This window comes from Sebastes umbrosus, chromosome 8 (assembly GCF_015220745.1).
Source record: "Sebastes umbrosus isolate fSebUmb1 chromosome 8, fSebUmb1.pri, whole genome shotgun sequence".
NCBI classification, from domain to species: domain Eukaryota; kingdom Metazoa; phylum Chordata; class Actinopteri; order Perciformes; family Sebastidae; genus Sebastes; species Sebastes umbrosus.
This window is the reverse complement of record NC_051276.1, coordinates 23628045-23652088: the sequence shown is the minus strand read 5'-3', so window position 1 is coordinate 23652088 and position 24044 is coordinate 23628045. Positions and strand designations below refer to the sequence as shown.

The 24044-nt window shown below is 41.1% G+C and overlaps 1 protein-coding gene across 1 annotated transcript in view; it reads left to right on the top strand.

The window, feature by feature from the left end:
- Window positions 1-2156: 2156 nt before the first annotated feature.
- Window positions 2157-24044, top strand: part of LOC119493106 (transmembrane protein 132D) — a 34895-nt gene continuing 13007 nt past the window's right edge. Inside the window, exons 1-3 of the mRNA XM_037778160.1 lie at window positions 2157-2294; window positions 9497-10388; window positions 21572-21709. Of these exons, the coding sequence (XP_037634088.1) occupies window positions 2222-2294; window positions 9497-10388; window positions 21572-21709 (1103 nt within the window). The 5' untranslated portion in view covers window positions 2157-2221. The remainder of the gene's footprint in view (window positions 2295-9496; window positions 10389-21571; window positions 21710-24044) is intronic.

The window sequence follows — 24044 nt, the reverse complement described above, 5'->3', positions numbered from 1 at the left end:
AGCTCAAATAAGCTCACAGCAGTAGCTTGTGGCAACTTCCTCCCGTCTCCAGATACTGTGAGGTTCGGTCACACACTCTCTATGTTGATGTGTTGGTTAATCCTCTTTATTAGTCAATAGAGCCCCCATTACATTTACCACTACAAGTCTGCAAACAAGTCATTTTTGCTGGAGTGAAAGAAGTCAGCAAGTTCAACCACTGAGTTGTGCAAGGTAATACTCTGATGTTGTGTTTGGCTGTATTTGATACATGTTTTCGTTCCCAAAACATGCAAAAACAGAGCGTGTTGAGCTTTAGCATCTCTTCCATGCAGCACCTGCACATACAAATATTATGTGGACTCATGCATGAATATAAATTCTAGGTTCTCTGTTCACAAAATGAGCCAAAATGAGTTGAAACCCCAATAATTTCTGATGCAACTGAACGGCAAGCAATATAGCCACTCACCTTTTGCTTTACTGACATATAGAAACTCCTCTTAACCATCAGAGGGCACTAAAAACCCACCTGATGCTCTCAAGCACTCAGAGACAATTAGAATCTAAATATCACTGGAATTATTTTTTCATGGGCAATAAAAGAAAACAGTAAAAGTCTTAATGTTTGGTTGTATTTATTATTCCTCTTTATCAATCTCTAAATTTTGAATGAATAGTAATAATGAGGTAAGTGCAATGCAACCATGTCCTAATTAGCCTGAGTTGCCCTGGTTGGATTGATAGTGACATTATTATAGTACATGCAGTCGAGATTACAATTCCCCCCTTTCTCTCTGTGTAGAACATCATCCATAATTGTGGGAGAAGAATAATAAATATACATGATATACAGTATATTAAACAAGTGCTGTAGGGAATTATGGAAATTCAGGGGAAACTACAAGTCACTTTTATTCTAAATGGTGTATCTGTTTCAGTAAACCTTAATCATAAGGGAACAATCATGAGGTAAAACTAAAATAAATTACACATTAAGAATAGCATTTATTTATATATATTTTACGCATACAAAAAACAATATTCCTATGATGTTTGCATTTGTTTGATCCTACTTTTTTTTTTTTTTTGTTTATTTTTGTTTATTTGTTTTGCACAATTTAAGACTATACAACATAACAAAAAAATATAATAAATGCATATACAGTGCAGGAAGAGGCAAAAAACCCACTGGGTTTATCTGAAGCCTCCACCTAGAGACAAGATGAATATAAAGAAATAATATGATTACGTAATAGTGATAGAAAACAATTAGGACAAGATATACATAATAGCAACAATAACAATACAGTAAATATATCAAAAAAGATAAGTATGTGTGTGGATGTGTGTGTGTGTTGCGTGGAAGTGTATGGTTAGTGTTTGTGAGGAGGATATTGACTTAAATATCTATAATGATTTCTGGGCAATCGTAACCAAACAACATTGTGAGTGGGAAAAAATAAAAAACATAAAAACAGATACATGGGGAAAAGCAATGACATGTTCTCACAACTTCACACCATAAAGATTGAGAGGTGAATAACTTCCACTATACATCCATGCTTTTCCAATTTCCTCTGCAGATTTAAACACAGATCCTCCATATATAGGCTGTGGGTTTCACTATGTTGACTCTGAGTCAACACACACAGTGAAGTCCCACATTAACAAACTTAGTGATCAACAATCAGTAAGACACTAAAAATATGTCACGTTTGATTCAACATGGCAGTCAGACCAACACCAAGGCGGGGGTTAATCCTACACCAGCTGCGCACTGGATGGACGCTTGTTCCTGAGCGGATGAACGGTGACAGATGATGAGTTTAGTGCCCTGAGGATTGCGCACAAGACAGTCAGTGATCTGCTAACAGCCGTTTAACACCGCAGAGTCACGGCAGACCGAGAGACCCAGACACCGGCTTGATCTGAAGGACTTGTTAGAGGTTTAATTCTGATCTTTCTCCGTCACGCAGTCTCTGCTTCAGCTCAAGACTCTCCAGGATCTCCAGGATCGTTACGCACGACTTTTACGCACAAACCTGCCCAAATGAACAGATCTCGATGCGCTGTCACCTGCAGCAGCGCGGACTAATACGCTACAATTTATACTCCCACAGGTGTGATTATGTTCAATGTGCGAACTGCAGGAACGGATGAAACGATCTGCTGAAACCAAACCAAACCACGGACACTGGGAACTTGCCTGGAACAGCCATTCACTGCGCAGGGTGCCAAAATGAGCTTTTACCACCAGAGCTGGAGGATCTTACAGATATTCTTTGCAACAATCACAGCGATTCTCACACAAGGTAAGTAAGTGACCTGGAAGCAGATTGGGTTGCGTGTTGTTGTTGTGTGTGTGTGTGTGTGCGTGTGTCAATCTGAACTGCCCAGCAGCAGGAGGTGATGAGCACAAGAGCATGAAGTGCAGTGAATTAACCTGAATCCCTCTTGAGACTGTCACTGTTTTAAAGCATGCATACTGTATGTCTAAACTGTATTTAATGAGCTTTCATCTTTCATCTTTTATTCGTTTATATCCATTAGCTGCAGCTATTCTTCCTGGAGTCCACTTACAAATCACTTTGAACTGTTTTAGGCTACATTTCAGTACATTATCACATTACAATCTTTACACAATAATGACTACAACATCAAAAGCAACAGCAACAAAACACAACAATATTCAAGACACAACCCAACACACAAGACAGGACCTATATGTTCAAGTTAATACTATTCACAGAGTATAGAGAGGTAAATATGATTCATTAGTGGTTGGACCATATAGCATATTATGTCAAAATACAAAAACATACAAAAACAGAACAACTTATTTTACCATAAATATTAACGTGACTTTGTATTTATCCAACATTAAACCTTTTATGATTTGATGTTAGCTAAATATCAGCAGACACAGAGAGCTGTTCAGCTATAGGAGATGTTTTTTCAATAATATTTTAAATAGATTTTTTGATATTTTCTTGAATGATATAAGTGTTCCATGTCACCATTGCTCTGTACGCTACAGTACTTTTGTTAGTTTTCACCTTCGGAAGTGTGAATCTTCTTTCAGTGGCATGCCTGGTACTGTACTCATGTTCAGCTGAAAACCAGTGAGCTATTAGACAGAACAGTCAATCTTCTGCACATGTTACCGATGAGGGGCGGTGGGCCTTTTCTGTGCAAAGCCAACAGTCTTCTGTAGAAGTCTAAATAATATATAAATGTCCTCATTTGTGCCACAAACTTACATCTCACTCCACAGCGATACAGTGGTTCCAGTGAGCCAAACATGAACATCTGTGTGCTGTGGCAAAGGGGTGTGTGTGACAGCACAGCAGAGAGTGAGACATTAAACATTTAGGATGAAACCGGTGAGGAGAAAAAATGCTTGATGGGTTTATATTACAACTTGAGCCATGCCTTAATGCTCAGTACTTTGCTTTCTCTTGGGAAGTATTGCTTTCTTTTATAGATGTCTGATAGGAATGCGGGACACACAATTTTCACAAACAAGAAGCAGACAATCTAAATCCTCAACTTTGATAATGAAAAAAAAAAGAAAAGCACATCACAAAGGCATTTACTGTAAAGCCTATAACTGCCTCGTAGATGGCTATTTTCAGGAAACGCTGGCTGGCTGATTTATGTGGATAAAAGGATGACAAAAATGGAGACATTGTGGTAAAACAGAAGCAGCTTTAAGAGTCTCATTGGATGTAGCAATCCCTACCAATCACTGCAGAAGCTTAAACCCCCTCCTCTCTCTCTCTCTCTGCCTATCTTCTCCACCCTTCATTACCCATGCAGGCCCTCTGGGCATTACATGCTATATGATCAGATCATCCTCTATGTATGTTTGTTTAAAAAAAAAAAAAAGCACTTCATGTAAGATGAGAATATGATTGCGTCATTTGAGTCAATGAGATCTGACTGATAAGAAGTGTTGTAGTCTAACTCTTATTGTGTATAGGACCAGGTCTGTTTGGCAGCTCCACTGCTGTCAGCACATAATTCACTGGCATGACATAAAGTAAATGGCACAACAGCAAATCAGCAAGAGAGTCTTGACTACAGAACATAAATAAAAAAAAGTTTTGAACACTATGTAATTAATCTTTTTTTGGGTTCATGCATCGTGCTCATTGGTAAAAACCCTAAAATTTGAGAGCACAAATTCAGAAAGTGACTTTTCATTTAATTGGGATCACTACACTCCAATTAGGTGCTAGCAGACAGCACACTGTATGTTTCTAACATGCAGTATGTGTCTTCCAGACCTTTGTGAATCACAGTTTTTCCCACTTTATAAATGCCCTTTGATAATTAACCACAATGTTGTAAGATACTTTGAAAAAAAGAAATCCTGGGAGTAGGCCCACTAACAGCTTGTCTTTCCTCCCAAGGTCAGCGCTAAGTGTCTAAACTTTGTGTCTCAAGACTCAAACTTTTGTATTTAAGGACCTATTTATCAGCAAGCTGTCAGATCCTAATGAGACTTTTTGGTGCTTTATTAAAGGCGGATGTATTGGAAAGGTCAGCCGGCCCATAAGATAAAAACACATAGTGCTAACATGAGTTGTACGATAGAAATAGTGTCTGCTATAGGTGCCCTAAGCAGCAGTAGGCAGAATGTTTTTTGCATCATTGGGCAAAAATTCCATAATAACCTTTCAGCATATTGTAATTCAAGTGTTCTGAGAGAAAACTAGACTTCTGCACCTCCTCATGGCTCTGTTTTCAGGCTTTAGAAAATCTAGCCTGTGACAGGAGACTTTGGCCAATCACAGGTCATTTCAGAGAGAGAGCGTTCCTATCGGCTGTTCATTCAAAGGAGGCAGCTGCCAATCACTCGCGAGGTCCGATCAAACGGTCAAACTAGGCAGCGCTGATCAAATATGAATCAATATTATGTTACTTTAATGTCTATTTCTCGCCTCAAATCTTTTCAGAAACATCTTGTAGTGTACAGTTTAGCTGTAAAATGAGAAAGTTTGCTCTGGCTGACGGGCGGTGCTTGGTATTTCCTCAACTGATCACAACGTGGCTGCCGGGTCACAAACTTTCTCATTTTACAGCTAAACAGTACACTACAAGATGTTTCTGAAAACATTTGAGGAGAGAAATAGGCATTACAGTAACAGAATATTGATTCATATTTGATCAGCGCTGCCTAGTTTGACCGTTTGATCGGAGTTTGCGAGTGATTGACAGCTGCTCTGAGACCTCCAGCTCGGCTCTGATTGGTTGTTTTCTTCCAGTCTGTTAAATCTTGCAGATGCCATTAGGAGCACCGGAGGACACAGAGGAACATGATGATTTTTTCAGATTATCTGTCTCATGCACTACTGTCAGGATATAGCGACCGTTTATAAAAATATATTTTTTTAATCATATTAAGTGTTCTCCAATCTTGCATATTTCAGCTTTAATTATTCTTATTAGCATGTGGGCCATTGACAACCCTTTCTTATTTTAAAATATTCATCATGAGTGCGTTGTGATCCATAACACTAACATAACAATGTGAACAAAAACCGTTAACAGACAGCATGACAGAAAAACTTTGAGACACAAAAAGCTCTCAATCACTGATTAAAATGCAGACATCCATTGTTGTCCTCTGCGATGCTGTTGGGAGTCGATTCACTTCTGCAAGCTGTTTTGCACATATGGCAAAAGTCATTACTGCACATTAGAATTCACAGAGGTCCCTTTGCACTTTAATAGAATAATACAAAGATTGATTGCAATTGGAGAAATAATGCTAAAAGAAAAGCGCTCTGAAAAGAAGTCGGCTGATGTGAAACTATTTGAATAAAGAGCCTTGAGGGCAAACCGCGGGGCAAAATGTAGCTCATTAGACACAACAGTGTTTTTATTAAAACTGGTGATGAGGAACATTATTTTGAAATGGATCTGTGAGTCTTAATCCCTAAGTAAACTTTGCAGTTAGATACGGCACAGAACAAATCTCAGCTACACCATGTTTACTCTCCGTGTCCATGTTAATTCATGGCAGTAAAGCCCTTATTGGACTGTATTTGCTTCATACGCGTGGCTAAAAACACAGAGCAACTGAGGAATATTGTACACATGAAAAGTCACATTTTGGAAAAAAAATGGAGAGCCATCGCTCAGAGGTACAATAGTGTTAGTTTCAAATGAGCAACTCCATAATCTAATTTCCTACAGGGAGCAGTTTTTGATTTGATTTGATTAGCAACATGTGATTTTAACCCTACCATAAAGAGAATCTCCTGTTTTTTTTTTTTTACCCCGCATAGAAAGCACTTAACCTACATACTGTAGAGAAAAAAGAGTAAAAAGTAAAGCAACGCAAGGCATTTAAAATGAGCAGTCTTGTCTTGGAGAGGTGGCTTTTAGAGGCGCTTGTAGCATCTGCACGGCAACACTGATGCTTTCTGACTCAGCCAAGGAGGAAGAGGATCTCAGGGTCTTGAAAATGAGTGATTTGAGAGGCTGGGACAGCTGGTGCGGCGGATTTGCTTTCATGTTTATCAGTCGAGGAGGGCAGTACTCTCATCGCGATGAGATGAGAGGACCATAGAAGTGCAGTTTTGCTTACATTGGCTACTTGTTAAAGATCCAAAATGTTGGCAAATGGAGAAGAATGCGTCATAAACAAACAGTGCCTGCAAATAGATGTGTGTGTGTGCTATGTATGTATGGTTATTTTTTCTCCTTTGAGTTTTCTGAAATGAAAAGAAATAACAAGGGGAGTACAGATGACCCATCAAAACCCAAACTGTAAAGGGATGAGGTCGCATGTGAAGCACTTTGTAGCTACATTGGCAGTGTGCATCCTCCCTCCAGGAGACAGTGAGCCAGTTTATATTCACTCCAGCCGGAGCCGCTGCCAGCTCTGGTATTAAACAGCACATCTGTCACTGTGGCCACTGGTAGGCTAAGCCAGGACAGCCACGTTCCCGGCTCCTGTCCCGGCCTCATGCGGCGCGTCGCCCACTCAGCGAACATGACTGACACTCTGGAAGAGAGAGAAAGAGGAAAAAAAAGATGCTGTTGTCTTCCTCTGATGGCTGCCGGGTTGACATGTTTCTGACACGTACAGTGTAGTCATTGCTGTCAGGCCATCGTGACAGGCTCTTTTGCCAGAGTGGATGAAACGCATGAGAGGCCATGATAGACGGACCCGTCAAACGCCAAAAGGGACATGCCGACTGATGTTGACACAGAAAAGCTTCACACCATCCTCGTCGTATAAATAACAATTAATAATTCAGTGACAGACAACTCTCTATCTGGCGACACATTGTAAGACATTGTTAGCGTTGCTGTACCGGTGGGATGATGATTTGTTTAGATGAAGCTGTTTTTGCACCGTGCTAATGCAGCTTCATCCATTTTGTCATAATCTGCAAAGTAAACACCCGTGTTTTTGTCCTTAATTCACCAAGTAGGGCAATTAGCCACCAGATAAACAGTGTACACTCAGGTCAGAGGCTGTAATCTTCATAATTCTATCAAAATGGACGTTTAATGAGGACACATGATGGCCGGGCGACCTCCGCTCGTGTCCACCGAGACAAACACTTCCCATTAAGCTTTTAAACCAGATCAGAGAATATTTATGCTGTTGGTTTGTTTTTACTCACTCTTATAAAAAGGTCATTCTGTGCACTTGTGATCAGTATTTAACAGTGAGCCAGTAATCCTTGTGATCATTGTGCTGGTGTGCTGTCCAACACAAAGCAACCCATGCATGAATACACATCTTACTGAATGATATATCACATGTATTTCTGTTTTAGTTAGCTTAATATTTTTCTATTAGAATGTGGTCTCATCTTCTTTTACTTCACGTGGTGGAGTAAAACACGTTTACATGGAGGATCTGCTGGGGATTCACAGCCTGCTGACAATCTCAAAAGCCATTTTAATCCCAGTTTTTGATGGCTGGTTTCAACCTTGTGCCAGATGTACCAGATCCCATTTTTCTTCTCTATGTAGAAAAAGCTGATCTGATCATCCACGAGAGACAGGAAACTGGGGCAGTGGAAAGGAAATATGGAAATATAACATTATAATATGACAGGCAATGATTTTAAAGTCAATTGAATCACTGGACACTTACATTCCAGTAATAGTAAACATGTTTTGAAAAGTAAATTCTATGGTATATTATCTTTCAGTGACATGATTAGTTACCTGGATATTATTTAGGGACTGTACGAATATTATTAGGGGGTCAAAAAATGGGTATTGTAATTTTTCTTTTGGCTGAAAGTAAGGTCTTTTACTTTTTTTTCTAATCCCAAGATTATATTTAATTTCAGCCATCCTTTGCAAACGTAGTTAATAGTTTGGTAAATTGTTATGTCAAAAAGACGATTTTAACTTGTTCATTAAAGGAACAGTGTGTAGCATTTCGGGGGATCTATTGGCAGAAATTAAATATAATATTAATAAGTATGTTTTCTTTAGTGTATAATCACCTGGAAATAGGAATTGTGTTTTCGTTAGCTTAGAATGAGTCCTTCATATCTACATAGGGAGCGGGTCCTCTTCACGGAGTCCGCCATGTTGCTCCGCTGTGTTTCTACAGTAGCACAGAACGGACAAACCAAAAACGGACTCTAAAGAGAGCCTTTTGCATTTTTACGTCACCTGAAGGCCACCGTAGTTCTCCGACACTCTTGTGAAACCGCGGTAACGTGAGCCGCAGGGTGCAAAACCGTGGTACCGCCAGCCTCCGCCTGACTTCCGTTGCTCCTAAAGTAGTGTTATTATGTTATTAAGGATGATGTCTCAGCGAGGCGAACTGCGTTACCACGGTTTTGAAATTGGCAGCTCATGTTGCTGCAGTCTTAGAAAGGGAGGAATGAACGGAGGGGTACTCAGTTGGTTGCAGTCTGCAACCACACCACTAGACGTCGCCAAATCCTACACACTGTCCCTTTAAGGTGCACTTTACCAGCAACACTGTTTCAATTGTCTCTATATCAGAAGTTTATTAATGTGTAAATTGTGCTGCTCATTAAAAGTCCTATTTAGATTAAATTGGGATACACAATTAAACATGTTTTTTTTATATGTGGTGGGGAGGGTGAAACATAAGGTTCAGCCCGCCGCACACCAGTACTTTTTGTTCAGTCTTTAAGCAAAGTCACAGAGTTCAACTGCTCTGTCCTAACCTCAGAAACGAAAACACTCTTAATCTTCCCTTGTTTTAATTTACAATATTTCACCTTTGTGCTCTGTTACAGGAATTTAAGCTCAAAGGCCTTTTAGTGTAATACACTGATGCCCCACTCAGTTGATCAGTTGGCCTTGGCTGACTTTCTGTGCTCAAGTGTTAGTTCCTGGAACTCTATTTTTCACAGTATTTTATTCTCAAATGAAAGGGAACTCATTTCCTTAGTTCTGTTGTTGTTTCAAGTGGAATTCTAGTTGCTTAGAAATGTGGCACTATGACATGTTCCCATTAATAAGCCTAGTGTAATTTCCTATCTTTACCTTACAGATTTGAGCAGTAAAGAGCTGACTGACAGTAAAAGCCCAGTGCCTTTTCCCGTCTTCTTGCCGGTCAACTACGAGCTGCGAGATGCTGACTACTTCTTCCTAAAAGAGGCTGGGCAGGACTTCATGAGGAACTCCAGCATGCAGAGTCACACGCAGCCCTTTGTTATCTTAAGAGCCAGCCGGCAGCCAGCTGTCAACGCCAGCTACAGCACTATGTCCACGGAGAAGCTTGTGCCTCGAGATCTGGTCCAGTCTGTGCAGCTTTTCAACGCTCCAGAGGTCTTTACCTTCAACTGGAAAATCCAGGCCTTTGTGCTGACGCCTCGGGTTTTCTCATCCAAGCCCAAAGTGCGGGTGCTCTTCTATGTTGCGGGGAGGGACTGGGGCAGGGGGGAAGGAGCCATGGATGAGCTACCGTGTGTGACAGTGTATGCTTTCTGGCAGACACAGGAGGTGAGGGGTTCCTGTGCCATGGGAGGCGACAGAGGAACCTGCATGGCTGAGCTGGCTCCCGCTCTTGGCTGGTTTGCTCCGGGGTCAGAGGGCACCAGCAGGGAGAGGCAGGACCCAACTACTGGGAACCCTGTGGAGCTGTACTACCAGGCGCAACCCAAAGTCAATGGGAAGTGTAATTCTGCGGATGGAAGTCGTTTGGGCGGCTCGCAGCAGCAGCAGCAGCAGCAGGCAGCAGAGTATGTTCCTGTCACGCCCATGCAGAGGATTGGCAGCGTGCGTCTCCTGCAGGTGCCTAAAGGAATGGCGACGCTTTCTCGGCTCAAGCTCGGCAATGCTATTGTCATACGGACGTCCTCCAAACCGCTGAAGAAGACTGATATCGCCACCTTCTACATACTCATGGCCAGCTCTGCTCAGCTGACTAACTTCACTCTCAGGTAAGACTGTGATTTCTGTTGCCTCTCAGTTTGTAGTGGTCAGACTGGCTGTATTTAAAGATGCATGACTATACAGGTTACCTTGCACGGCAGCTGGATTCTCGTCACAAGATCACGCAATAATCCATCTTGTCAGGCTTCAAGTAATGATTTTGTATCCGGCAAGCCAGATCATGGACCAATTAGCGTCCTGTGAGGAGCTACTGGCAGCTTAGGTGTGTGTGTGTGTGTGACGACACTAAATAGGTTCTAAATAACAACGGCGGCCCCGAAGAGGTTAGCGTAGATGCTGCAATAGCATCAGTTATATCAGAACTGGAGAGTATTTCTTCATTGAAAGAAGAGCAAAGAACAGCACTGAAGGCTTTTCTCAATGGAAAACATGTTTTTTGCTCTTCTCCTGACTGCCTTCTGCAAAAGTTTGATTGACAGATGCTTCATCCAATCACCTGCCAAGTATTATTTGAAGGTGCCTGCCCTTTTCCAAACAGTTTCCAATAGAGATCTAAAGTCCCGCGGCCACCATGATGGGCCACCATGGGATCTTATTTCGGAAAAAATATGAAAGTTAGTCAACTTTTTTGATCCCGTTTGTCAATTTAAAAGATAATTTTGCAAGTCAAGAAAGTCGTAGTTTGTTGTAAAACTGTTGAAGTATCAGACTTTGAAAATATGTAATTAGAAAGACTACACGTCCAAAAGTCGTAAGTGACGTCTCTCCCGCTGAAACTACGATGCTTGTGTGTTTCGTACTGGGATGTACTCACACCAGCAACGGGTCTCGCTCGTTCTTTCGCTTCCCAGCTGATAAAAAGACGAGGAGTCGCTGGATAAAACACATCAGGAAAGATAAAGTTTCATTTGTGCGTCATAGCTAAGTTAGCTTACTAACTGGTGACGTATATTGTGCGAGACGAGAGATGTAGTTCACTGAGCGGTTTCACACAAAACTAAATGATACTACGACAAACCTACAACCAACTGCTACTTTCTTGACTTGAAAAAATATGTCTTAAATTGACGAACATCATATGTGTGATTCATGGCGCAATTCAAACGGGATCAAAGAGATATTTGTGTCTCGCCGTTGACTACTGTTCATAATCTTTCCGAAATAAGGTCCCATGGGATCCACCAGAACGGGAGGGACTTCACCTCTCCATGACGGCTTCTCAGATGGTTCTGTGTAACAAACCATCAGGTCAGGTTAACACTGAGGTGACGTACTACCATCTCTTCAGAGGGCTCTGCAATTTCAATGAAGTCCAAAGTAATTGGTTAATAAGAATTCATTTTGTTCACTAACAGTATTAGTCCTCTTCTCTACTTCTTGCTCACATCCTGTGCTATCAGAGATAAGGGAATATTGGAGGAAATTAGATTTAACATGTATTATGGCATTTTCTCTGAAAATATGACAAGAGGTTAACAGTCTCTCCGGGAACTGTGGTACATTATTCGAGTCAAATTAGAAAAAAACATGTTTGAGTGAGCACATGATGACATTAAGGGCTGCTCCAAGAGTGGTAGTCATCAAGGTTGACATGGATCAAATAAGATCACGTGTTGTGATTTAAAGGGTATGCTCGGGATCTGTGCTATTGAATGTGTGAAGATCACAGGGATTACCAGCATTGCTCAATTTAATTTAAGGCTCTGTTCTCATTTTGCGAAGCAAAATGTTCCCGTTTGATGGGAGATGAGAGATTTTTTGATTCTATCTTAAAGCAGTAGTTTCATCCTCTGGAGGTCTCTGTGGCCTCTTTGGTAATAGAGGCTAACTTTGTACACATTTTAAAGATATGTACTCATATATTTCCAAAGAACGAATGCCTCAACCACCTGACTCATTATCCTCTGGAGGAAAAAATACACAAATGAACAAAGGAAAACTAAAAACATAGTCTGTTCTCATGGCTTTCTTTCAAGATGTCAAGCTGTTGCTCCCTTTTCAAGGTGATATGATGCAACATGGGAGATTGGCACCTCAAAACTGGATATGAATTAAATGCCTCCATCTCGCTCTCACCGTTTCATGGATGGTTTTCAAGGCCATCCGCGGCGTAATGCCTTTTATTATCATCATCCAGACGGAGATCAAACAGAACCACGTTGCAGCATAGCTCGATTTGTCGAGGTTAGCTGTCAGAGCAGACGAGCAGAGATTTACGCTTACTTGATTAGAGACTGATTTTTGTGTTATTATTCTATACACTATCTGCTTTACTCTGAGCCGGTGAATAATGGACTGTCTGGAGGTGTGAAATACGTAGTCTCAGTTATTCATTTGGTTTGTGTGTAGATTTTGATCATGAGTAAAGTATGTCATAAATCCTTCCTCCACATGTGATCTCACTTAAAGAGGAACTACTTTTGTGCTTTTTCCCTTTCCTTTAGTGTGGCATATAACTTTTTGTACAAAAGATCCGCAAAGTTACAAAGTCCAAAGTCCACACTAAAGGGAGTTACTCTCCCCCACAGAAACACTGCTCCTGAACTGCCTTTTCTTCCGTAATATAGTGATGTCACCAAGTAACAAGTTTGCATAATACCTGGCTAGCGGCTAGTTTGACACACCCTCAAACAAAGCCAGTTAGAGTGGAGCTGGAGTAGAGTCCGAAGAGTTTCGTTCGGTTGACCAATCACAACTGTGGGGCAGCTGACCAATCAGAACAGACTGGGCTTTTCTCGCTCAAACGTTTCAGACAGAGGATGAAAAGAGGTGCTGCAGCACAGCCAGCATGAGAAAAGTAAACCATTTTTTGAACATTAATGCATTTAAACATGTTCGAGTAGAAACTAGGTTACTAAACTGTCAAAGTAACTCATTTCTTTAATGCATTAACACAACTTGCAATTTTTAGGTTGTAGCTTATAGTTTTAAAGCTAGAGTGACGATACTGGTATCATATGAAACTAGAAAAACCAAAGGAATCCATTGGTACCAACCATGTTGGAAAAACTGGCAAGGCCATTTTCAAAGAGGTCCCTTGACCTCTGACCTCAAGATATGTGAATGAAAATGGGTTCTATGGGTACCCACGAGTCTCCCCTTTACAGACATGCCCACTTTATGATAATCACATGCAGTTTGGGGCAAGTCATAGTCTATTTAGCACACTGACACACTGACAGCTGTTGTTGCCTGTTGGGCTGCAGTTTGCAATGTTATGAGTTGAGCATATTTTTTATGCTAAATGCAGTATCTGTGAGGGTTTCTGGACAATATTTGTCATTGTTTTGTGTTGTTAATTGATTTCCAATAATAAATATATACATACATTTACATAAAGCAGCATATTTGCCCACTCCCATGTTGATAAGAGTATTAAATACTTGACAAATCTCCCTTTAAGGTACATTTTGAGCAGATAAAATTGCGACTAACTATGGACAATCATGCGATTAATCGTGATTAAATATTTTAATCGATTGACAGCCTTAGTAGAAACCCAATATACAAGTATGAATCGGAAAATAAGCATAATAGATCCTCTTTAATATATATATATAATAAATGAACATCTTTGTTGCTGTTTGCAGCGTTGTTGCATGACGTCCAGTACAGTGTCCTGACAACAACAAGGAAGTCCTTGAAGGCAGCTTATCCAAAAGTGTGTTAGTTCCTGGACAATAGTTACAGCCTTTCCTTGTAGATTGAAAAACAATGTGGTACACAATCAATACTTCCTGAAAAATAAATCATTTCTGAGTTACTTCCGACTTTGGAATGAGCGGAGGTGAGCAGGTGAGGGGACAGTCATGGATTATTAATTCACCTGGCCCTGTATTCAGTCTCTTACTCGAATCAATTGTGAATGCTGGAATAGGTAAATATTGATTGCCGACAGCTGTGCATGGATGCACCTGCGCTCCTCAGGTTTCAGAGTCTGCTGGAGTCTCTCTACATTTCTCTTGGGTCATTCAGTTTCTTTCGGGTCGACCACAAGTAAACAAAGAAATGATGATGCTGAAGGTGTTTCATCCCACGTTTTATGGGTTGTCTGCCAGGAGAATCTGAGAATCGTTAAATTGCATTACAGACCTTTGTGTGAATGTTTTTTAAAGTTTAGACAATGTGTTTGAATTATTTAGCTGGGTTCCTTTTACGTTCCGTCTCTTGATTTTTGCTGAAACAATGAGGCCAAAAAAGAAATTCTGAATTCCCCTCTTCATTCTGTCACTTTTCATCATTGCTGCTTTATTTCATTTACTCAGTCACACATATTTCTGAACCAAAAGCAGATAGCTGAAAGATAGCGTCTCTTTTCCTTTCCTGTCTTTTCTTTTCTTTTCCTCTCCTCTTCTTCCTTTTCTTTCATTTCCTCTCCTCTTCTCTCCTCTCCTCTCCTCTCCTCTCCTCTCCTCTCCTCTCATCTAATTTCCTTTCCTTTCCTTTCCCTCTCTCCTTTCCTCTCCTCTCCTCGCTGTCTTGTTAGGAAGCTTTGTAGTAATTACACTGGTGTGATGGGCAGTTGTGTCTATATATAGTATGTAAATGTGACTAAATCCTAAATTAATTTTGTTGCATCCCATAAACATGGCATAATACACTCAGCGTTCCTCTTCCTCACATATCCAGTAACACAGCGCTCCCCTCCCCCAGCTTATCAGCACATTAACAAGCCGTGTGCATCCGATCCTCAACAGCTGTCTGTGTACTTTATCACTGTCTGGATGTCCCATTAAGCTTTGCTTAATACTCTCTCATCAGCATGATAAACCTGTTATTGATGTCTATAGCTGGAGTCAAGGGACATACAAATTTGAGGTCGATTGAGAAGAAGACAAGCCACACCTGTCCGTTCCCGCGAAATGAACCTGTCATCCTCAGTGAGAGTTTGATAAAGGTCACAGATAAACTATCGTAATCACACAGCCATGTGAAGGGTAATTAGATGATGCCTTTAGTGTGTGCCCGGGAGGTTGAGTGGCAAGAAGTATGATGTCACAATTTTTCTTTTTCTGAACGGCAATTAAATGCACAATAGTTTGTCTTGTTCTATGGGATTCATTTAAAGGCAGCAGTGCGGCAATAAATAAACTTGAGCTGCTGTATCAACAAGACACGATGTCAGTGAGCTCTTCAACTAGGGAGCCTAATCATTCATCTGTGTGACAAATAGGACTTTCACATCCATTTTTAGTGCCGTGGTTCCTGCCATCTGGCAGCCGTGTTGGCATGAACGTCTCCCCCAACTCCCTAAACTGCTCCATAAGTACGATAAGCACGTTGCCGATGGCTGGCCATCAGACTGGCTAAACGGCGGGCATTTGCCTGCATAATTAACGATTGCATCTGTTTCCGATTGCACTGGGGTTCACCGGTGGTGCCGTGGCCCCGCAGTGATGCACTCACAAAGCCAAAGATGGTAACACAAATTATATCAGGGAAGCAATTATAAACCCTATGTGCTGTGGCATTTCGATAGCAGCCGTGGTGACGAAATGCATCTGGGTCCAGGCTTGTGTGGCTCACACAGAATACAATCTATTTCGTAGGTCTTTGATCAGTCTGTGTTTCACTGTATTATGTTTTAACCTTTTCGAATAGCGTCATTGTTTTACTTTCCCTTGTTGGCCATGGCTCTGTGATCTTTCAAATAAGTTTAAAGAAAACTACAAATACCTAAAGAAGGGAGACTGATTGATGAAGGCCAAGGGCCAACAGCTTATTTGTGTACCAATTTGTGTGGTCACATTTTTACGTGCATGCACATGTGTGTGTGTGTGTGTGTGAGTGAATGAAGAGTATGTAAAAGGTGAAAGAACAGTGCCACTCTTGCCTTGCCTGGTCAGAAGTGAGATGGATGGCAGGTGCAGCACCTGAGAGCTGCTTTTCACACACGCTGTCAGCTTCGGTCTCCACAGCCATCCATCTTCTCTGCCCCGGTGCCTCCCCTTGCCTGCTGCCTCCTCAGGGCCTGCTAACCAAAGCCATGGACACTGGTTCCTGCTAGCAACCACTCAGAAGAAAAACGCCTCTTCCAGTCACAGGGGATTTCTTTTTTCTTTTTTTCTTTTTTTACACAAGGGGGGGCTGAGAGAGAAAAAGAGCTTGAGATAAGTCTCCTTGTTACTGCCACTTTTTATTAGTTTAACTCTGCTCCACACAGCTCAATACACAGCGGTGTTTCATCACAGCAGGACATGTTATTCAGAAGTCATTACTAGATTAACTGTTCTCCTAGGTTTTCTCATTAAAACACTGTGCATGCCATCCTGCTTACCTCATTGATTATGCCCGGATTACATTGCACTTACAATTCTTTCTAGCTTCAGTTGGTGCAATTATCTACAGAAACAGGAAAGGCAAGTTGGGGTAGACAGCACTATGTTGAAAAAAACGTATTGCAATTCTTTGATAAATGTTGCATGTGCAATGTGTAATGTATTACATGTGAATGACGTTTTATAGTCGTGCTTGCGCTCTGACTGAAATACCTCAAACCTAGCGGATAGATTGCAATGACATTTGGTCCAGACATTCATGATTTCCAGAGGATGAATCCTAATTACGTTAGTGATCCTCTGACCTTTCCTCTATAGCGCCACCATGAAGTTCACTTTTTGTAGTTTTGAGTGAAACAACTGATTGGATGGGATGCCATAACATTTGGTTCAGACGTTCATGTCCCCCTCAGGGTGAACTTTAATAACCAAATAATTATAATAATCCAATACTAATCCCAATAAAAATGCAATAGGCCTTCTTTTGGTTTATGCAAAACCAATGAAATCCCCATCAGCCTTAGATGTGCTTTGTGTTTAGTGCTAATTAGCAAATATAAGCATGCTAACACCCTAAGTCAGTGATGATCATGTTCAACATTATACCTGCTAAAACATGCTGACCCCCGGGGTTATTTTGTTCACAAACAATCGTATATTTTCCACGTTTTTATGTGTATAATGTAGTGTTTGAATGTCTGTAACTATCTATGGGGAGTTATGTAATTTACTGATGACCATGAATGCAGCATACAGGTGGTGGTGGTGGTGGGTGAGAGGTGAGAGCTTGTGAGGCAACGTCAAGTTCTGATTGGCTGAGGGTGGCGGGATATCAACAACTGAGGGTGATGCAAGGGTGTGAGAGAGGAGTTCATCAGTTTCCCGCTGTCTCTCTCGGTGTGAGGACTGATAGAAGCTCCAGAAAGTCAATGTAATGTTATGTTTTTGGTGTTAAGGCGCTTGGACAAGAATATTTAAGTTTCTAAACACAGTGAGTTGCAGTCGCTGTTACTTTAAGTATATCTGTGGGCCAACGCACGCCAGCATCTGGGGGTTTAATTTGGGTATTTTTACCAAAATGTGTTTTGCTTAGAGCGTGGGCCCACCAGTACATTGTGTTTCTATATGGTTGAATTCATTGGAGTTTGTTAGGTACACGTGTTTAATGCATCTTTAACTCATTTACTGTTGTGTTTTAGTGAAGTTGAGACCGTAAAGGTGTTAAATGCCTTGTTAAAGCCTCTGAACACCCAAACAGGTGTTATCAGTTAATCTGGTTGATTAAACCTCTCTTCAGGACTGCGTTGGCGTGTAAAGACTGTAATTGAGTGACATCTTCCTGAGTCTCCTGTTAGTTTTGTTGCACCTGTTAGGAGGGGGACAAATTACACCTTTATCATTCCCATCAAAGCTCACCTGCCATCTTTAACCTGAGCGGAAGTCTAATCAGCCAGAGTAACTGAAAACACCTGCGTGGGTGTAAAGACACTTTATCACACATATTACTGTGGTGTTTCAGTGAAGTTGGGAGTGGGACTACCTTTTATTATATATTTAATTTTATCATCCTTGAGGCCTAATTTGGTCTAATAAATCTGCAAATTTTTGAGTTTAAGGTGAATTACTCAGAGGGGGTTTAAAGGTGCATAATATGTGAGACCACACACACAGTTTAAGAGTCTTTAGTTTATTCTTTTACAAAGTAGACAGACACCCACTCACTCAATACACATCAGAAGTACACAGTACAGGTAGTATTACAATTGAGTGTAAGTAAACACATCTAGGGCACTTTTCTTAAGACCTGTAGGGCAGAATAGTTCTACACACTGCTGTGCTTAATGCCAGCATGGCTGCAGACCAGTGGTTCCCAAATTGGGTGCTGCGTCACCCTAGGTGGCCTTCAAGGAGGGTGCAAAGAGCAGATGTCATGCGTCATACCTTTGGGGTACAACACATGCACAGTAAAATCTGGTCTACACTCGCCGAAATTAAGCCAATCGCAACGCACGACCGCAGCTCCAGTTACACTGCACATGTGTTTATACCCCATACCCCAAGACCCGTGTCCCAGCCTCTTTCAATAGGCTTTGGATGCCTTGAGGACGGGCCAATGGTGCAGCAAAATGTGTCATATCACTGTTAAGTTATTGTGATACATGAGTGTTTAATCATGTTTCACCACATTAAAACAAAATTGTGACATTTATATTGAACACTTTTTCAAACCTATCTACACAGAAGAAAAAAAGCTATAAATAACAAAATCACCATATTAAAAACTCAGTTATGCTGCAGCTGTTGACTTGACAACTCCGGTTGTCATAGTAACATAACACGCTTTCTGGCTCGTGTGTTTTTCAGGAGCTCAGCAGTCAGAAAAATAGTGACAATCAGAGCGATGTGATGGAAAGATTTGACACGGTAAACAGCTCAAAGAAATACTGGTACATCTCAACCCCCAAAACAGTCTGAGACGACTGAATCTGAGCCTCCAACAGAACTGAAATCCCACTGAACACTACTTGGCTAATGGCTTAACGGACAGGTTTTAGCTGCTTATGGAAGATGGACATCCATCATTGTCCGATAGCACATTCGCATGTGGTATCATGCGTTCCCAACATCAGTGTGATGTGGCTCTTGTTTTTCCTGCACAAGGTCTAAACAAAGTGGGAAGGTTGAGAAAGGGAGAGGCTATGCATTTGGAAGATGGGATAAAATAAAATATGCTCTCTAACAGAACATGCAGGCTGGGGATACTGCACAGAACGAAAAAAAAGAATTGTAATAACAAACAATCATAAACTGAATGTTTTATCTCTGACTCAAATCAAAAGTTTATTTGAAAAGTGACTGTAGAAACAGAAATAATTAACACGTGCGATTCTGTTACCTTGTGCGTTCTGCAATTAACATGGGTAACAGAGTGCAGCCACCTTCACTTCTTATTATCACCTCATCTTTCCTAACCAGAAAGTCATAGCCTCTTCACATCAACACTGCATGTATTTCTCTTTGCTCATTTAGCCCCTGTGTTGTTGGCTCTGCTGCCTCCTGGGAACCCTCAGACAGATAACAACGGACTGATAACACCCCTTTCTTTTCGCTACTGTCATTCACTCTAATGCACAGCACACAGAGAAGCTACTTTCATTTACTATACTAACACAGAGCCCATGCAACACCTACGGTGTTTGGCTCCATTTGTGCTTTATTTGATGAGAACTGCTCAGAGCCAGAGTTGAAATTCTCAGTTTGTAAGTTCAGTGTGTTTCCTGAGACTCTCTGAAGGTTAGAGGCTTTGACACAACTACCTACTTTATGGTAAATGCTGACTCTAAAACTGTGGCATTCAGCTGTGAGCAATCATGACCTGAAGACTTGCAGGGTTTTATTTTCCAGCACCGGATGATTCCACTTTTTTAACCCTTTGTGGTTGAGCCCGTGTTAATCCGATAAATCAGCTGCTGTTGTGTGCAGCTGGAATGGAAACCAGCGGTCGGTCAGCGGGGTCACAAAACCCCAAGATTAAAACCACTATTGTAAAAGACACTGCTCCATCATCCCTTTTTAATTTAACCTTTAACCTGTGAACTACTTGTCTGTTTGAACTTTAAGCGGCTTCACAAATGCCACCAGATGAGACCTTTATATCTTGCACTCCTGTGGTGGTGTCGGACATTGACACAAGAGACCGCCATGCTAAGAACGGTGGCCACTTGAGACCTTCCTTCCAGAATACATGCTCGATGTGCAGATATTGGCACGGACAAGGGCTCACACACAAATGTGCACGCAAAACTCACCACAAATCCATTATGAGGTTGTCTTAAATATTTCATTTAGGAGTGAATGCATGTTTGTAGACTGATTTGTTTCATTGTGCTGAACAGAGAGCCTCCTCTTCTTTTCAAAGTCAAAGCCCTCAGTAGGAGAAGTGCTCAGGTTGTTGTTGCTCCTATCATAGATTACACCTCCTCAGAGACTCATAATGCACTCTACATTTTGTGTTCATCTCAAAGATTCAGAGATAAACCACAAGGCTTTGCATGCAAATGAAAACCAATGAATTACATGTTGTTCTGAACTATTTGAGACAACTTGTCTGAGCTGTTACTGAGTATTCAGGGAGTCTTATCAGAGCTCTCAGTATGATAAAGGAGCAACACTTAGCGAGAATAGATCACCATATTGATTATTAACATTGTTGCAGCAGAGGACTGGATCTTTACATGCATGCTTCCCGTGGCATTACCTGATTGCAATTCTTGTAGGAGAATATCTCATTAACATTTGACCTACTGCAAGCTGCTCATGCTGTGGAAGCCCACCGGGACGGTGTACATGTTCAGCTGCATAATGCTTATCATTTACAAATTGGAGGCCAAAAAAATTAATGATCCATTAGTGCAGCTTAAGTAATGAGCGCACGTGAGGATTTATAGAAAGAACAATGTGTTTTTTGCCGTTTCAAATGCAAGGGGTGGTTAGTGGGGTGACGTGTAGGTGGTAGGAAATCACAGATTTTTGGCACTTTGTTTTTATGTGATTGATTCCTCCCCTAGGTCTAATAAATATTCAGTTTTTATCACTGTTCTATGTGTATTATCAAATATATGAGGCTGCCTTCTTGTTATAGAAATCCTGGATTTATTGTGATAATCTGGACAGGTAGTTTGAATGAATAAATCAAATATATTCTGTGTGAGGAAACTGAATATTTATCTACCATACACTGGGAATAATCTATAATAATAATAACATGTCACAAGCAAATTCCAAAAGGTATGAAAAAATGAAGATCAGAAAAAAATGTCCTAAATATGCACGTTAATTGTTCACATTTGGAAAAATAAACATTCACTGCCCTCGAATTCCATTGGTTATTAATACGGGACATTTCGCATTTACCACATTCTTGACCTTTTTTCGTTTTTGACTTTCCACAGAGCGACGGTAAAGAAAGGTGTGACCTTTCGAACAGCGACACCCAGTAACTCTTTACTGTGGGACATCACTCTGGATATGGGTGCAGATGGAGCCATCGCTGTCATCTGTCAGAGGAAGGCTCCCATACCTGGGAAAAGGCAAGTCTGTTCTCTACACATTACTCCATGTGCCAGCATACTGTGTGTTATCTGTGTCTATTTCGCTGTCGCTGTATATCATTGTATACATATTTATAGGCTTAAATTGTTTGAATGGACAAATAACACTCTAAAGGTCCAAAGGGGATTTTTCATGTACAGTTTGTTGCCAGTATCTCTAGCTGATAGAAGTGGCACAATTGTAATGTATGTCCTGTAAAGAATATCAGTATTTGTCTCAGAACCTGTGGAGTAAAAGACAAACCGTCTGCGCCGTACAAGCCTGACAGCAGCTTACTGCAGTAGCATACTGTGCTGCGTCCTGGGAGGACATCTCTTATACCCTCTAAGCACAGGTTGGCTGCAGGTGCTCCTGTAAAGCTGCCCTTTATAAACAGCTATTGCTTTCCCCCCCCCCCTTTATTGTCCACTTCTCATCTGTAATATGTAAGATTTAATCATTTCTAAACATTTACCAGCTGTGCACATCCATGCATTCCTAGTATGCAGTACATATGACTTAAAAGCTGCAAGCTGGGAAGGTTGTCGTAGCAAACGGCACTAAAACTATCTACAAGACAACTGCAGGCTGGTCTGCTTCAACTCTTTGGGCTCCAAAGAAGTACTTAACTTCCCCTATAACCTAATTAAAAGGGGCTACATCCTTTCCCCCAACATGCAGCTTATCTCAGATGTCCTTTCATTTTCAGCTGAGTGCATTTCATTGAACACTGAGGTGAGCTAAGTTCATTTTAGAGTTAAGTCATATAAGCGTGGCCCATCACTTCTGAGATTACAAGACACCTTTTTTAACAAAAGGGCAAAGGGAACAAAGGGTAAATGTCATGTTCCTTCAAACCTTCTCTGTCTTACCTTGCTACCACAACAGTAGCCTTAAGAGAAACCTCCGTTTCAGTTCTTTTCACAGGCTATAACGAGGTAGTACAGGAAAATACAAGGGGCGCTTTCACAATTCAACATTTAGTCAGTGTTAATCGAACTCTGGCGCGGTTTGTTTGGGCAGTTGTGAATGCGGTTATCGTACTTAAATGCAGACCAAGACAACCGGTCCGAGACCGCTTGCGAGAGGTGGCGAAGCCAAACAAAACGCAGGCTGCCTGTGTGGGCATTTGTTGAGTGGGTGAGGACTGACCTGGACTTCTGCAGAAGTACGATGTTTGCTTGACATCTGGGCTGAAGAGAACATACAGAATATGTTAAATGAAGTCCACAAAAATAGTGACATTTATCAAGTCATTGGAGATAATAAATAGAGGAGAAGGGATTTGTGCGTACAGTGTTGAGTCAATGTGAAAACACTTCGACAGCAATATATCAAAGTCTGCTCCCTCGTACATGCCCCTCTGCAAATTATGTTTTTATTCGGTCCGCTTTAATTTGTGCTCTGTGATACCGAACCAGACTAAATGGAAAACAAACCAAAAGTATCAATTTCACTCTGATTCAGACTAGCCAAACGGACTATGGCTTGTGAAAGAGTCTAATTTACAGCCATGCTAGTGGCCCTGTAGGGTAGTGCACAGGCACAGTGGTACTTCAAGCTAAATGCTGACAGCAGCATGCTCACAAGGATAACTCGAACATGCTGGTGTGTAGCAATTATAATATTTACCATGTTGACCATCCATATCCATTCATGGCCCCAGTACTTTGGTTAGAAACCAAAGTACTGGGGCCATGAATGGATATGGATGGATATTTCAGTCTGGATGAAAGTTGTGGACCAACATTACATGCCGCTAGCGTGGCCGATAAGTCGTCTAGGTGAGCGAACTGTTCTAGCTGACCATCCAGATGTCTCGAATGCAACATGCGTTTAGGAGAATACCATTTATGTTGCTGTTGTGCACTTGCTTTTAATTATTTGTTTTGTCGTTCAAGCTTGCCAGTGCCCCAAAAAATGGATCCATTGAGATTTAACTCAAACAGTAAGATTATTTCTGCCTAGAGCAGCTCCAAGAAATGCTTGTTAAACTAAAGCTCTAATCTGTATGCGGATGGTTGTGCGGATGGTTGGCGTAGCTGGAAAAGAGCAAGTGTATGCAGCCAATATTCCCAGGATGAAAAAAATACTAATAAAAGTAGACAAAGGATAACATTCTCAGTGAACTTTGCTTCAGTATAATCTAAAAAAATATTAATTTAGCTCAGTACAGGGATACGTTTCAACCTTTTGGAGCTAAACACGTGGGTTTGTCTGACACCGACTCGTTAGAGGTCGTACGACAAAAGACGCAGCTTCCTTTGAACATAGCCAGAGCACTGACCTTATGTGCGTTTGTCATTATTGGGTCGACCTCATTAAGTTGTTTTC